This window comes from Dendropsophus ebraccatus, chromosome 5 (genome assembly GCF_027789765.1).
Source record: "Dendropsophus ebraccatus isolate aDenEbr1 chromosome 5, aDenEbr1.pat, whole genome shotgun sequence".
Taxonomy (NCBI): Eukaryota; Metazoa; Chordata; class Amphibia; order Anura; family Hylidae; genus Dendropsophus; species Dendropsophus ebraccatus.
This window is the reverse complement of record NC_091458.1, coordinates 161201546-161216495: the sequence shown is the minus strand read 5'-3', so window position 1 is coordinate 161216495 and position 14950 is coordinate 161201546. Positions and strand designations below refer to the sequence as shown.

The 14950-nt window shown below is 43.6% G+C and overlaps 1 protein-coding gene across 2 annotated transcripts in view; it reads left to right on the top strand.

Annotated features, from left to right (window-relative positions):
• The window catches only part of BRIP1 (BRCA1 interacting DNA helicase 1), a 176841-nt gene extending 162352 nt beyond the window's left edge, over positions 1-14489 (top strand). For both annotated transcript variants that reach the window (XM_069972725.1, XM_069972726.1), the window contains exons 18-20: positions 8205-8284; positions 12317-12658; positions 13581-14489. In XM_069972725.1, coding sequence (XP_069828826.1) covers positions 8205-8284; positions 12317-12658; positions 13581-14293 — 1135 coding nt within the window. In that variant the 3' untranslated portion in view covers positions 14294-14489. The remainder of the gene's footprint in view (positions 1-8204; positions 8285-12316; positions 12659-13580) is intronic.
• Positions 14490-14950: the final 461 nt, after the last annotated feature.

Below are 14950 nucleotides of genomic sequence, written 5' to 3'. Positions count from 1 at the left end.
CACGTTTTGTTTTCACACAACTGGTGTGCCGCTGGTCATCACTTTCTATCTGGATCAAAGGTTCGTGGTCAGAACCAAGCCAACGAGCACCCGCATCGCTGAGACCTGTAGTGCCACTCATTTCCACAGTATAGATAGAGAGATAGATAGATAGAGAGATAGATAGATAGATAGGAGATAGATAGATAGATAGGAGATAGATAGATAGATAGATAGATAGATAGATAGATAGATAGATAGATAGATAGATAGATAGGAGATAGATAGGAGATAGATAGATAGATAGATAGATAGATAGATAGATGGATAGATAGATAGGAGATAGATAGATAGATAGATAGATAGATAGGAGATAGATAGATAGATAGGAGATAGATAGATAGAGAGATAGATAGATAGATAGATAGGTAGATAGATAGATAGATCGATAGATAGGAGATAGATAGGAGATAGATAGATAGGAGATAGATAGATAGATAGGAGATAGATAGATAGATAGATAGATAGATAGATAGATAGGAGATAGATAGGAGATAGGAGATAGATAGATAGATGGATAGGAGATAGATAGATAGATAGATAGATAGATAGATAGATAGATAGATAGGAGATAGATAGATAGATAGATAGATAGAAGATAGATAGGAGAGAGATAGATAGATAGATAGATAGATAGATAGGAGATAGATAGATAGGAGATAGATAGGAGATAGATAGGAGATAGATAGGAGATAGATAGATAGGAGATAGATAGATAGATAGGAGATAGATAGATAGATAGATGATAGATAGGAGATAGATAGATAGATAGATAGATAGATAGATAGGAGATAGATAGATAGATAGATAGATAGGAGATATACAATATAGGAATCACTGTGGCACTCCAAAGTAGTGAAAAAAATGTGGTTTATTCGCCCAAAACCGCCTACATTGTAAAAATAGGGGGACCCTATGCGGTTTTTTTTAATTATTTATTTATTTAAAAAAAAAAAACCCGCATAGGGTCCCCCCTATTTTTATAACCAGCCGGGTTAAAAACCAAACGACAGCAGCCTGGTAACACCAGGGTGGGAAGAGCCATTGGTTTAGGCCCTCCCCAGCCTAAATCTTACCAGCCTGCTGCCGCCCCGTCCAGGAGCGCCAATATTGACGCTCCGGGACCACTGGCACCCGGCTCTTCCCAGTACCCCTGGTGGCATTGGGTACTGGGGTAATAATAGGGGGTTAGTGTTAGCCATTTTATACCGGCTAACACTAGGCCCCGACTTAGTAATGGATTCCGTCTATTAGACGGCTTCCACTACTAAGTCTATAAAGTAAAGAAATAAAGACAAGACACAAGTTAAAAAATTTTCTTATTCAAATAAAAACACCCCCACACCCCTCATTGACCATTTTATTAAAAAAAAACAACAAACAACCGCTGGTCATCGACGTAGTCCACGGAATCCGACGTAATCCCCAGGATACCGATATCTGAAAAACAAAAAGGGAGAAACACACAAAAAACACACAAACAGGAGCACAACACCCATCATTGTGAGCGGTGTTGTGCTCCTTACAGTATGCAGCATCTTTACAGATCGCTGCTTACAGTCTGACCCCCAAGGGGTTAAGGGAGGATGTATTGCATCCCCCTTAACCCCTTGGGGGCCAGACTGATGTCAGACTGCACCCATCCCAGCAAGGAAGGGGTTAAGTGACCCCCCTTCCTTGCTGGGATGGGTGCAGTGCTGGGGAGGGGGTGGGGAGAGCTCTATACTCACCCCGATGTGTCCTCTTCGCTGGTCCGCAGCACAATGAAGTCACTGTACTGCGGACCCGCTCATTATATGTGCGCTGAGCCGATCAGCCAATCAGCTGAGCGCACATATAATTCTAAATGTTTCTTCTAATAATGTTATTGTGATAACATAATTAGAAGAAACATTTGATGTTTTGAGTAAAGTAAAGTGATGATTAGTACAGAAAGCTCTATTACCGGCAATATGAATTAACGGCTTATGGAGCTTCCTGTACTAATTAATATTTAATTAATAAAACACATTTTCGTTGAAATAAATTCAGTTTCGTTGTTCAATAATTTAATTTAAATGAACCCATCATTGTGCAATTCAATATACTGTCAAAAAATAAATATATATATATAAATATACATTTATTTATATATATATTTATTTTAACAGTATATTTAATTGCAAAATGATGGATTCGTTTAAATTTAATTATTGAACAACGAAAGGGACTTTATTACAAAGAAAATGTGTTTTATTAATTCAATATATTAACCATGAGAGACATCGGCATTAGTGCAGAGGATCGCAAACCCCGGTAATAGCGATTCCTGTAAACTGCTTCCCTGCTTTCCCAGATGCACCCAGAGGTGTTTCCATCACTTTCTTAAGATTTTATTTCTTATTTTTAGTTGAACCAGATTTCCAAGTAAATGACCGTATGTTTTCAGCCGCATGTCTATTTTTTCCCACGGCCGTAGTTTCAGCCGCACATTTCCAGCCGCATAAAAAATACAGCCGCACAGATACAGAGTGTGAACATAGCCTAAAAAAAATAACTGACACTTTTGTGTCAGTTAAAAAAAACTGATCCACTTCGATCAGTTTTTATTTTTATACTGGAAGTCAATGGAAAAATGGATCAAAACAGATGCACACAAATGCATCCGTTTTTCATCTGTTTTTTGCAAAAAACGGATGAAAAACATGGATAGCAAAAATGCAGTGTGAACCTAGCCTATGGTATGGGGGTAAATGGAAGCCATCAATGCTGGCAGATTAGTGTTGGACAGTTATCAGAGACAATCCCATGTATGAGAACAAAAGACAGGTGTAAATGCACAGAGACGCCAGTGAATAAGGAGCGACATCCCAGAGGTCTATAAACAGAATTAATTTGTAACAATTCTTGAATCTGCCTGTAAATTGTAGGTGATTTCAGATAGAACTAAGTTTCCTAGGAATATATTTCAGGAGTTTATGAGCAGTAACCGCGCTTCCTTATGATGCAGAAGTAATAAATCTGTCGGCTATTATACTGGATTCTATACAATTCACAGAACAGTAACATGAGAACTCTCCGATATCATAGAAACTAGAGACAATTCACATTTTTCCTTGTGATATCTGAATTCAGCACAGAAAAATCATTAAGAAATGGAGAATTTTATTTCTGAACCAAACAACTTTTGAAAATTTGTTGACCAGTTATTAATTATTTACTGCCAGGCTATTATCTGCCACAGACGCCTGGGGACGGCCAGACTGATCTCCTATCTATCTCCTATCTCCTATCTATCTATCTCCTATCTATCTATCTCCTATCTATCTATCTATCTATCTATCTCCTATCTATCTATCTATCTATCTATCTATCTATCTATCTATCTATCTATCTCCTATCTATCTATCTATCTATCTCCTATCTATCTATCTATCTATCTCCTATCTATCTATCTATCTCCTATCTATCTATCTCCTATCTATCTATCTATCTATCTATCTATCTCCTATCTATCTATCTCCTATCTATCTATCTATCTCCTATCTATCTATCTCCTATCTATCTACCTATCTCCTATCTATCTCCTATCTATCTATCTATCTATCTATCTCCTATCTATCTATCTATCTCCTATCTATCTATCTATCTATCTATCTATCTATCTATCTATCTATCTATCTCCTATCTATTATCTATCTATCTATCTCCTATCTATCTATCTATCTATCTATCTATCTATCTATCTATCTATCTCCTATCTATCTCCTATCTATCTATCTATCTATCTCCTATCTATCTCCTATCTATCTATCTATCTATCTATCTATCTATCTATCTATCTCCTATCTATCTATCTCCTATCTATCTATCTATCTATCTATCTATCTATCTATCTATCTATCTATCTATCTCCTATCTATTATCTATCTATCTATCTCCTATCTATCTATCTATCTATCTATCTATCTATCTATCTATCTATCTATCTATCTCCTATCTATCTCCTATCTATCTATCTATCTATCTCCTATCTATCTATCTATCTCCTATCTATCTCCTATCTATCTATCTATCTCCTATCTATCTATCTATCTCCTATCTATCTATCTATCTATCTATCTATCTATCTATCTATCTATCTACCTATCTCCTATCTATCTATCTCCTATCTATCTATCTATCTATCTATCTATCTATCTATCTATCTCCTATCTATCTCCTATCTATCTATCTATCTATCTCCTATCTATCTATCTATCTATCTATCTATCTATCTACCTATCTCCTATCTATCTATCTCCTATCTATCTATCTATCTATCTATCTATCTATCTCCTATCTATCTATCTATCTATCTACCTATCTCCTATCTATCTATCTCCTATCTATCTATCTACCTATCTATCTATCTATCTATCTATCTATCTCCTATCTATCTCCTATCTATCTATCTATCTATCTCCTATCTATCTATCTATCTATCTATCTATCTATCTATCTATCTATCTCCTATCTATCTCCTATCTATCTATCTATCTATCTATCTATCTCCTATCGCATAAAACGGATGAAAAACACGGATAGCAAAAACGCAGTGTGAACCTAGCCTTATACCATAACTATTGGTCATTCTAAGATGATGCAATATACCAGCTGATGATGTAATACTGATGATGCAATACTGATGATGAAAACGTTTCCTACTATTGTATCACAGGCTGTGAGAAGTATAGAAAGTGCGTCTATCTTGGACATTAAAGCCAATTTCAAAATTTGAACATCATTTTCGATCTCAGCCCCTAAAATTAGTTAAGATCAACTGTTTTCATGTCGGAATCTTTTTGGCTGTTGACCAGTGTAATTAGTTAATACGTTTATTCTGGAGACTACAGACGTCCGTCACCTCAGTACTAATCACTTTAGTTCAGTTTCTTGTGAGTATCGATTAGACGCACTGCGCTGAACTATAACACATAGCGGATGGGATTCCTCATTGTGTCATCTGACTCGAGATGCTCAAGTAACACAAAGGAAAGAGAGAGAGAGAGAGAAAGAGAGAGAGGGAAAAATCCCGGCACTTCAGCTTTATTCACCTTCCAGAACGTCAGTGAAAGGCCATGCACAGCAAAAGCAAGTCACTACAGACAAGTGACCTTTCCCTTGAAGAGATCCTTCACCAAAATCTGATAGATGCTGACAGCGACCGAGAGTGGCCACAACGTGGGAGCAACATGTCTACTAAGATTTATGAGAACAGAAGCAGAAAAGGCCTGAATCTGGCACGTCCCCGACCCTCCGCACATGCTCCTCCATGCAGAAAGCGCCCGACCGAGGAAACTTTACAGCGAGGGCACAGGAACTGCGCAGACGTCCGGTAATCCGACATCCGATAATCGGCCGTGCTCTTCACCCAGCAGGACCGTAGGATTAGCTGAAATTCCCCTCAAAGAGAACAAAGGGCCCGGGCAGACAGATCCAATAATAAGAATCCGCCCTGATGATATACTTACCTATCTGAGTCCTCACAAACGTTCTATGTTTTCTTCAATGTCCACCGATAATCCAGAGATGTGTGGTGTCCCACCACAGGTGTCGCTATTGGTTACACCCTTCATAAAAGCCTGTACTTTTTGTGTAAGTGGTGATGTAGTACTACCAGAGTTTTGCCACAATATGTCACTATTCCAAGTATGTGTATTCAGTTATTGCACAGCTGTAGTACCTAAGGGGTTATTGTTTGTTTGTGTGTTACATGGATCTGTACGCCAATGAGAGTTCTTTCTTCTTATCATCTATCATCTCTCTTTACTTCTCACATATGCACTCCTCACCCACTCACAGCACACCTTACAGGGGCTGTAGGAAGGAAGTCACATGGGTAGAGGCAGTGTGCGGTCTTTTGCCGTTAGACTCTGTAGAGGAAGGACACAAGCCAGAATGCTCTCTACAGCGGTCCAGTTGGGCCTTGGCCCCTGCCAGGTCCCCAGTCTAAGTTGTGCAGTCTAGATGTAGACCAGAGCACATGCAGCTATTTACAGTTTCTTCTCAAGAAACTCCACTGAGCAGTGTTAAACCTTCACTAGAGAGGACAAGTCAGGGATTATCTCAACCCACGCCGTGGACAAGAAGAGATACAGTGCAGGACAGTATCCATAAAGAAAGTAAGGAACTGATCCGGATAGAGCAAAGTTGCTAGAAGCCTATGAACTCTATCTCACAGCGCGGGTGTAAGCAGGGAACCTTCAGCATGCCGCTCATCCCAGGTAACAAGGTCTGGGGCTTGTGTCACCCTCTAGGACGGGTCACTTGACACTGGTGGGCAATAGGTGGTGCAAAAACCAAAGAGTCAAAACACAGGCACAAGTATTCTGTCTCGTCACAAATATTCTTCTATTTCTACCTCCAAAGTTCCGTCAGAACACAGTAGTACTTGGGTTGGGACTCTCTTGACATACTCCTCTCTACTCTTCTGATCCTCTTTCATACTTCTCAGCATGCAGCTCAGTCAGCACAGCTGTACCACTCCTTCTAAACACAGATCTTCTGCGGATCTGGTACGTGTGAACGTACCCTAAAAAGGATTATATTTATGATAGAGAAACTCTGTGATTCCTCATCAAGCACCAACACAGTATACACCATCCTTGGGTCATCTCCCCTTTCTGTGGGTGGCAGTGCCAATAGTCCGGGTGGGTCACTATTCCACTCCGAACAAGGTATAGGTTAAAATAAAAGCAGGTGTGCCACCATACCTGTGTGCCCAACTGGCGTCACCACATACGATCACTGGGCCCGGCTGTATCTCAGCCTACCACCATAGGACTGGCATCACACCTCACCATCTGGCAAGTGATCGACCGTGTCGCCTCCACAATGGGGGTCACCACAGATGTATATACCAGGCAGGTTACATTCTGTTGTTGTAGATTTACCAACCACATCTGCTGGAAGTTTACTCCAAGCATCTACTACTCTTTCATTAAAGTAATATTTTCTCACGTTCCTTCTAATGTTTCCCCCAGTAACTTCTCACTGCATCCTCTTGTAATATTTAGTCCTTTCACATATATAAAGGTTTCCATCATGTCCCCCCTTTCCCTTCTTCCTCCTTTCACATATATAAAGGTTTCCATCATGTCCCCCCTTTCCCTTCTTCCTCTTGTAACATATATAAAGGTTTCCATCATGTCCTCCCTTTCCCTTCTTCCTCCTGTAACATATATAAAGGTTTCCATCATGTTCTCATTTCCCTTCTTCCTCCAGTAGTATATATAACGGTTTCCATCATGTCCCCCCTTTCCCTTCTTCCTCCTGTAACATATATAAAGGTTTCCATCATGTCCTCCCTTTCCCTTCTTCCTATAACATATATAAAGGTTTCCATCATGTCCTCCTTTCCCTTCTTCCTATAACATATATAAAGGTTTCCATCATGTCCCCCTTTCCCTTCTTCCCTCCTGTAACATATATATATATAAAGGTTTCCATCATGTCCCCCCTTTCCCTTCTTCCTCCTGTAACATATATAAAGGTTTCCATCATGTCCTCCCTTTCCCTTCTTCCTCCTGTAACATATATAAAGGTTTCCATCATGTCCCCCCTTTCCCTTCTTCCTCCTGTAACATATATAAAGGCTTCCATCATGTCCTCCCTTTTCCTTCTTCCTCCTGTAACATATATAAAGGTTTCCATCATGTCCTCCCTTTCCCTTCTTCCTCCTGTAACATATATAAAGGTTTCCATCATGTCCTCCTTTCCCTTCTTCCTCCTGTAACATATATAAAGGTTTCCATCATGTCCTCCCTTTCCCTTCTTCCTCCTGTAACATATATAAAGGTTTCCATCATGTCCTCCTTTCCCTTCTTCCTCCTGTAACATATATAAAGGTTTCCATCATGTCCTCCTTTCCCTTCTTCCTCCAGACTATACAGATTATATCCTCAGGTCTTTCCTTTTATACCTCCCACCCTCCACCATTTTTCTTGCTGTATTTGGACCTGTTCTATTCCGTTTTCTCATGTTCCCCACTTATGACTGATGATTTGGCAGACATACGTGCAGGACATGTAATACTTTCCCTGCTCACATTGGATCATGCTGTGTAGCGTTCTCTTTATACTCGGCCATTACACATCATATCTGATACAACCGTCCTTTATAGTTTTCTATGATTTTTTTTTCAGGTGTATTCGGCATAAAAACGATTGGGGCGCACTGATTCTAGTTGATGACCGTTTCAGGTGTAATCCAAAGTATATAACTGGTGAGTATAAGAGGGGGATATAGATAGACTATTCTGCAGATTTATATCACATCACTACATTGGGGTAAACGGTTGGATTTGCTATTGTGTCCTAAAGGGGTACACTGGGGGAAGAATTCAGGTCAACTGGTGCCATAAAGTTATGTAGATTTGTATATGACTTCTACTTTAAAAATATAATCCTTCCAGTGTCAGCTGCTGTATGTGCTGCAGGGCATGGACTCTACTGTGTTCTGGCACACATGGGAAACTGAATAAATAGCCTATGTGGGTATTCATTTCACATTAGGTATGTACACAGGCAATAGTTCCCAGTGTGTGCACATTGGCAGGTCCATAGTACTCTATTAGCCTCTCGGAGGCTAGTTTGGCTAGTACTAGACTGTACATCTTAAAATGGTACTGTCACCGCCCTTACTCTCGCTTCACATCATTGGTTAACAGTGTCACCTGGGCATGGCTTCACAGGGCCCACCTAGGTCACACTGTCCATATAGAAGAGGGGACCCAACTGCCATGTAGCCCCGCCTAGGTGACACTGTCCATATAGAAGGGGGACCCAACTGCTGTGAAGCCCCGCCTAGGTGACACTGTCCATATAGAAGGGGGACCCAACTGCTGTGAAGCCCCGCCTAGGTCACACTGTCCATATAGAAGAGGGGACCCAACTGCCATGTAGCCCCGCCTAGGTGACACTGTCCATATAGAAGGGGGACCCAACTGCTGTGAAGCCCCGCCTAGATGACACTGTCTATATAGGAGAGGGGACCCAACTGCCTTGAAGCACCCCCTAGGTATCACTGTCTATATAGGAGACGGGACCCAACTGCCTTAAAGCACCGCCTAGGTGACACTGTCTATATAGGACAGGGGACCCATCTGCCTTGAAGCCCCGCCTAGGTGACCTTGTCCATAAGTAGTTGGGCCCCACCTGCTGTGAAGCCCCACCTAGGTAAAACTGTCCTTATAGGAGAGGGGGCCTAATTGCTGTAAAGACCCACCTAGGTGACACTGTCCATATAGAAGGGGGGGACCCAACTGCTGTGAAACCCAACCTAGGTGACACTGTCTATATAGGAGAGGGGACCCAACTGCTGTGAAGCCCCGCCTAGATGACACTGTCCATATAGGAGAGAGGACCCAACTACCGTAAAGCTCCACCTAGGTGACACTGTCCATATAGAAGGGGGGACCCAACTGCTGTGAAGCCCCGCCTAGGTGACACTGTCTATATAGGAGAGGGGGACCCAACTGCCTTGAAGCACTGCCTAGGTGACACTGTCTATATAGGAGAGGGGACCCAACTGCTGTGACGCCCCGCCTAGGTGACACTGTCCGTATAGGAGAGGGGGGCCCAACTGGTGTGAAGCCCCACCTAGGTGAAACTGTCCCTATAGGAGAGGGGGCCTAACTGCTGTGAAGACCCACCTAGGTGACACTGACCATATAGAAGGGGGGACCCAACTGCTGTGAAGACCCACCTAGGTTACACTGTCTATATTGGAGAGAGGACCCAAGTGCTGTGAAGCCCCGCCTAGATGACACTGTCCATATAGGAGAGAGGACCCAAGTGCTGTGAAGCCCCGCCTAGATGACACTGTCCATATAGGAGAGGGGACCCAAGTGCTGTGAAGCCCTGCCTAGGTGACACTGTCTATATAGGAGAGGGGACCCAACTGCCTTGAAGCCCCACCTAGGTGACACTGTGCATATAGGAGAGGGGACCCAACTGCTGTGAAGCCCCGCCTAGGTGACACTGCCTATATAGGAGAGGGGACCCAACTGCCGTGAAGCCCCGCCTAGGTGACACTGTTCACTGATGACTTAAATCGATTTTTGAGCAGAAGGACGACACAGACAGAACAGAACAGAGTATGGGGGGGGGGGGACAGGATCACTATAAGAAAATAAAGTCTAGAGCACTGTATTCCATGAATTCTGGGTGATGAATCTCACTGGCTGCCTGTACCTGTATCCTGTAACCCTGTGCCGGAGGTATACAGCAGACGTTTCTCCCGACTTACATGGTCACCCTAGATCTGAATCCCCTATGTCATTTATATGTAGGGTGTAGTGATCAACTAGCAAGAGGTCTGAGCCTTTGTGTCTGATGTCCGTTCCCTCAGCTGATGACGTTCCCGACGTTCTGATCCTGGAAATGTAGAGAAACTCTTATAAACGGCAATTTACTAATCTACTTAAATTACTGGTGCGGCGCCTTGTGCCGCCTGGAACGGTTTCATAGTGACTGTGTGTAAAATTCCGGAACCTTCTCTTGGTCAGTTGACCGGTGCCATAGTAAAAGCCAATGCAGTCAGACGTTCCACATTCTTGTACGTCGGACCGCGGAGTCGCCTCTTTTATAGGAACGTTTAGTTTTTTATGAACTTGGTGAACAGGTGCTACACGGAGAGATGATGAAGTGCAGACGCGGCTCTGTAATATTCCTCTTCAGGTTTCGCTCTTCGTGCTGGCGTTGACTTCATGTAGTCAGTAATGACCACAGGGAAAACACTGCGCTGAACATGTCGCACGCAGTCATTGAGTTTGTTTCACGGTTCTCAGCTAAACACTTTAGAAGTCTAATTTATTAAGGCAGCACCGCTGTGCAAATCCCTAAATCCTCCGCCGGCGCAGCCAAAAAAATGGTCGCAAGTGGACAAGTAATGAGATGGAAACAATAACAGAAGCTTTTAGGTTGGATTGTTACACTTCTAGTGTATGGCCAGTAGGGGGAGCTCAGATTCCATGCTAAAAATCCATCCATCGTGCATGACCGTGCGCTCCGACTGACAGCATGCGTCACGCTAAAACATACAACGTCCTGTAATGAAAAGCTGAAATATAGTTTATAGTTTGATTTTGTGCGGTGGCTGGCGAATAAGACAGCAGGGGGGGGGGTCCATCTTAGACGGGGGTCACACTGCGATTTTGCAATCAGTTTTTTCATCTGTTTTATGCAAAACACGAATGCATTTGTGTCCATCCGTCTTTTCCCAAATCAGGTCAAAACCACGGACCGAACACATTTTTGTTTACGCTAAAACAAAAAAAAACTAATGTATTTTGATCTGTTTTTTTATCGTTTTAAAAAAAAATGGAAGTCAATGGAAAAACAGATCAGAACTGACGCACACTCATGCATCCTTCTTTTCATCCTTCTTTTGCATAAAACAGGTGAAAAAAACGAATTGCAAAAAAACGCAGTGTGAGCCCGGCCCTCGAGGTATTCAGCTATTTCCTGTATACTATATACTACACCACATTTATACACAAACATAAAATCCTACAAATCCCTACAAAATAAACCTGGATAATGACGAGACCGGCTTTTCTATATATTCCTAAATAATAGGGACTGTGCAATAAAAGCAGCGAATGGAATAAGAATTCTACTAGACGCCGCTACAATAACAGCCGTGAATGTCAGAGTAGGGTTAAGGAGGCTCTCCGGGCGTGTAATAAAACCATGATTAGATAGGAGCAGATGATGTCCGCGAGGTCCCCTGTAGCTGCAGTCTTTGCCTGTGTACACGGCTTTCTCTTCTCCTCTAACAATCGGACAGACCTCCTATCAGTCAGCGCTATTCCACGATAGTGAAGAGAACGGGGTGAATCCTAGTTTCCTTGCCTTGTAACATTATAATTTCCTCTGAGCTTTTCTCTCCGTCTCCCCCCCCCCCCTTCTGTAAACTAGTCCCAATCTGCAACTTTGTAACGCCCAACTAGAAATCTCAGTGAGTTTATCAGCAACTTGACCTCAGAATAACCCTCCCAGCATTGCAAAGAAGCCACAATGTTGCAGATACAGCCTGCCAGGGACTTGTTTACATCAGCCATCTCAGAAGGGAGGGGGGGGAGACAGAGAGAAAAGCGCACACAGATTTTTGTGTCTTCAGAAGAAAGCAGCAGCTGAGAACTGGGGGAAGAAGACTGAATAGATGATAAGAAGTATGGTAGGAATTGTTAGTCTCGTCATGGGCTGCAACAAATCAAAAGCAATACCCCTTTAATGTTTGCATTGTTTTGCAGGACTGTCCAAATGGGTGCGGCAGCTTGTCCAGCATCATTCCAATTTTAGCAGCGCCCTGGAGTCTTTATCAATTTTCTCTAAGGATCAGCAGCAGCAGCGAGTCCAGGTAGCGAGTGCGGCCGGTGATGACGCACGTCCGCAGGAGCCTTCTCCCTCCAACAAGGATAGCTTCATCAGTTCTTCATTGCTGGACGTCTCTGTTCACCCCTCTTGTAGCATCTTACAGACCACAGAAGGGTCCCCGTCCACCCCGCTCCGCACCCCCCCACCACATGTCATCACCATTCTCTCTAGTTCTGATGAGACACAATCTGATGACGAGAACAGAAGAAAACAGAAAGGTTTGTATGAAGACCTTCTTGTATATTGATCACGTCCGTCTGATGAACACTGATTGCTTAAAGGGGTTTTTTATAATCTCATAAAGTGCTGGCCTATAGCAAAGATACGGCAATACTTGATGATCAGTGACGGTCCGAGCGTTGGGACTCCCATTCACTGATGAGAAGACATTGCTGAATCCTCTGTTATCCCGTACACAGTCATGTGACCAACTAGCTACGCTGCCCCATGCAGGTGTGAGTGAGACCTGCTCAGCGGGGTGCCCCACTATGCAAGGAAAGAATAGGGGGGATGCACTATTTCTCATTATGGATACCCCCTCCCTCCAGGAACCGGTTGTTGTTTTGTTTTTTTTGTCAAATTAACTGGTGCCAGAAAGTTATATAGATTTGTAATTTACTTCTATTTAAAAAACTCTAGTCTTCCAGTACTTATTAGCTGCTGTATGTCCTGCAGGAAGCGGTGTATTCTCTCCAGTCTGACACAGTGCTCTCTGCTGCCACCTCTGTCCATGTCAGGAACTGTCCAGAGCAGCAGCAAATCCCCATAGAAAACCTCTCCTGCTCTGGACAGTTCCTGACATGGACAGAGGTGGCAGCAGAGAGCACTGTGTCAGACTGGTAAGAATACACCACTTCCTGCAGGACATACAGCAGCTGGTAAGTACTGGAAGACTTGAGAATTTTTTTAATTTTAATTATATATATATATATAAAAATATTTATTTATTTTTTAATCACAGGGAGTTAGACTGTGGGGATTGGGGGTTTCCGTAAGGTTCATCATCCTATGAGGGACTTGTGTATGGGAGGAAGCCAAGTGCCGTCAGGGTTGGGCAGCTCTCGCTTGTATACTCTCTTGTATACCCTTCTGCCTGCTGATTGTTATGATCAGGACTGTTCTCGTTTCATCTTTCATTAGGTGATTTTAAAGCTTTTAGAGGACGAGGATCTAAAAATACAAATTCTAGAAGAAGAAGAACATATCCCACCAAAAATCAAGCGACAGAGAAGTCTGAGAAGCAGAAACTAAACCTCTCGAAGCAGAAGTCGTCTTTCTATTCCTTCTTCCTCAGCAGTCCGCTCACCTCCACTCCTCTCCCATCGTCTTCAAGGAGAAACTCCCCCCAGAACCCTGAACCTGAGGATACAAGTGACTGCGAGGTACCTGAGGGAAGAAGCTCAGCGCCATGTCACAGACTCCCTCCGGCCTCAGCTGGAGACGGTGGGGAGAGGGTGGGCAATGTGGTTCCTCTGTTCCGAGACAACTCAGATCCTCTTCCTACTACGTTAGAAAAAGCAGAGATCTCCGTTACTGTGATATCCGAGGACGAGTGCGAGGACGTCACCATCTATTGTACTCCCGAACTCTTTGACAGTGACTGTCAGAGACTCAGCCCCGATACGAGAGGACAAGACGGCTGCCTGCTGGTTCCATCCGATGATGATGATGGTGACACTGGTGGCAGGGGGGCAGAAAATGATTGTAACACTTGTAATTTTAACCCAGTAGTGACCCAAGAGGTTGTGTTACCAAGTGGATGCCCCCCTGTAAATGCCAGGAGTGTTCAGGGGGAGAAGAGGAGAAAGAACCGACTTTCTAGATCAAAGAATAAATCCTTTAATTTTCAATGACTGCAATGGAGCAGGAAGAACTACATGTACATAGAGAGAGGCGTGTATATGACGTGTCCCCATTAGAGCCGGGGCCTTCGTCGTTCCACCATTTATATACTGAGATGTAGATCATGTCTTCTATTGGGAATATGGGATATATAGAGTCCTGTGTCATGTGACCACACAACCGTGATTGACAGCTTGGCAAAGGCTGGGGGGGTGTCATCTAGGGGGCAAAAGGCAAGGGGGGACATCGCCTAGGGGGCAAGAGGCTAGGGGGGACGTCATCTAGGGGGGGCAAGAGGCTAGGGGGGACATCGGCTAGGGGGGACGTCATCTAGGGGGCAAGAGGCTAGGGGAGACGTCATCTAGGGGGCAAGAGGCTAGGGGGAACGTCATCTAGGGGGCAAGAGGCTAGGGGGGACGTCATCTAGGGGGCAAAAGGCAAGAGGGACGTCATCTAGGGGGCAAGAGGCAAGAGGGACGTCATCTAGGGGGCAAGAGGCAAGAGGGACGTCATCTAGGGGGCAAGAGGCAAGAGGGACGTCATCTAGGGGGCAAGAGGGACGTCATCTAGGGGGCAAGAGGGACGTCATCTAGGAGGCAAGAGGGACGTCATCTAGGGGGCAAGAGGGACGTCATCTAGGGGGCAGGAGGCTAGGGGGAACGTCATCT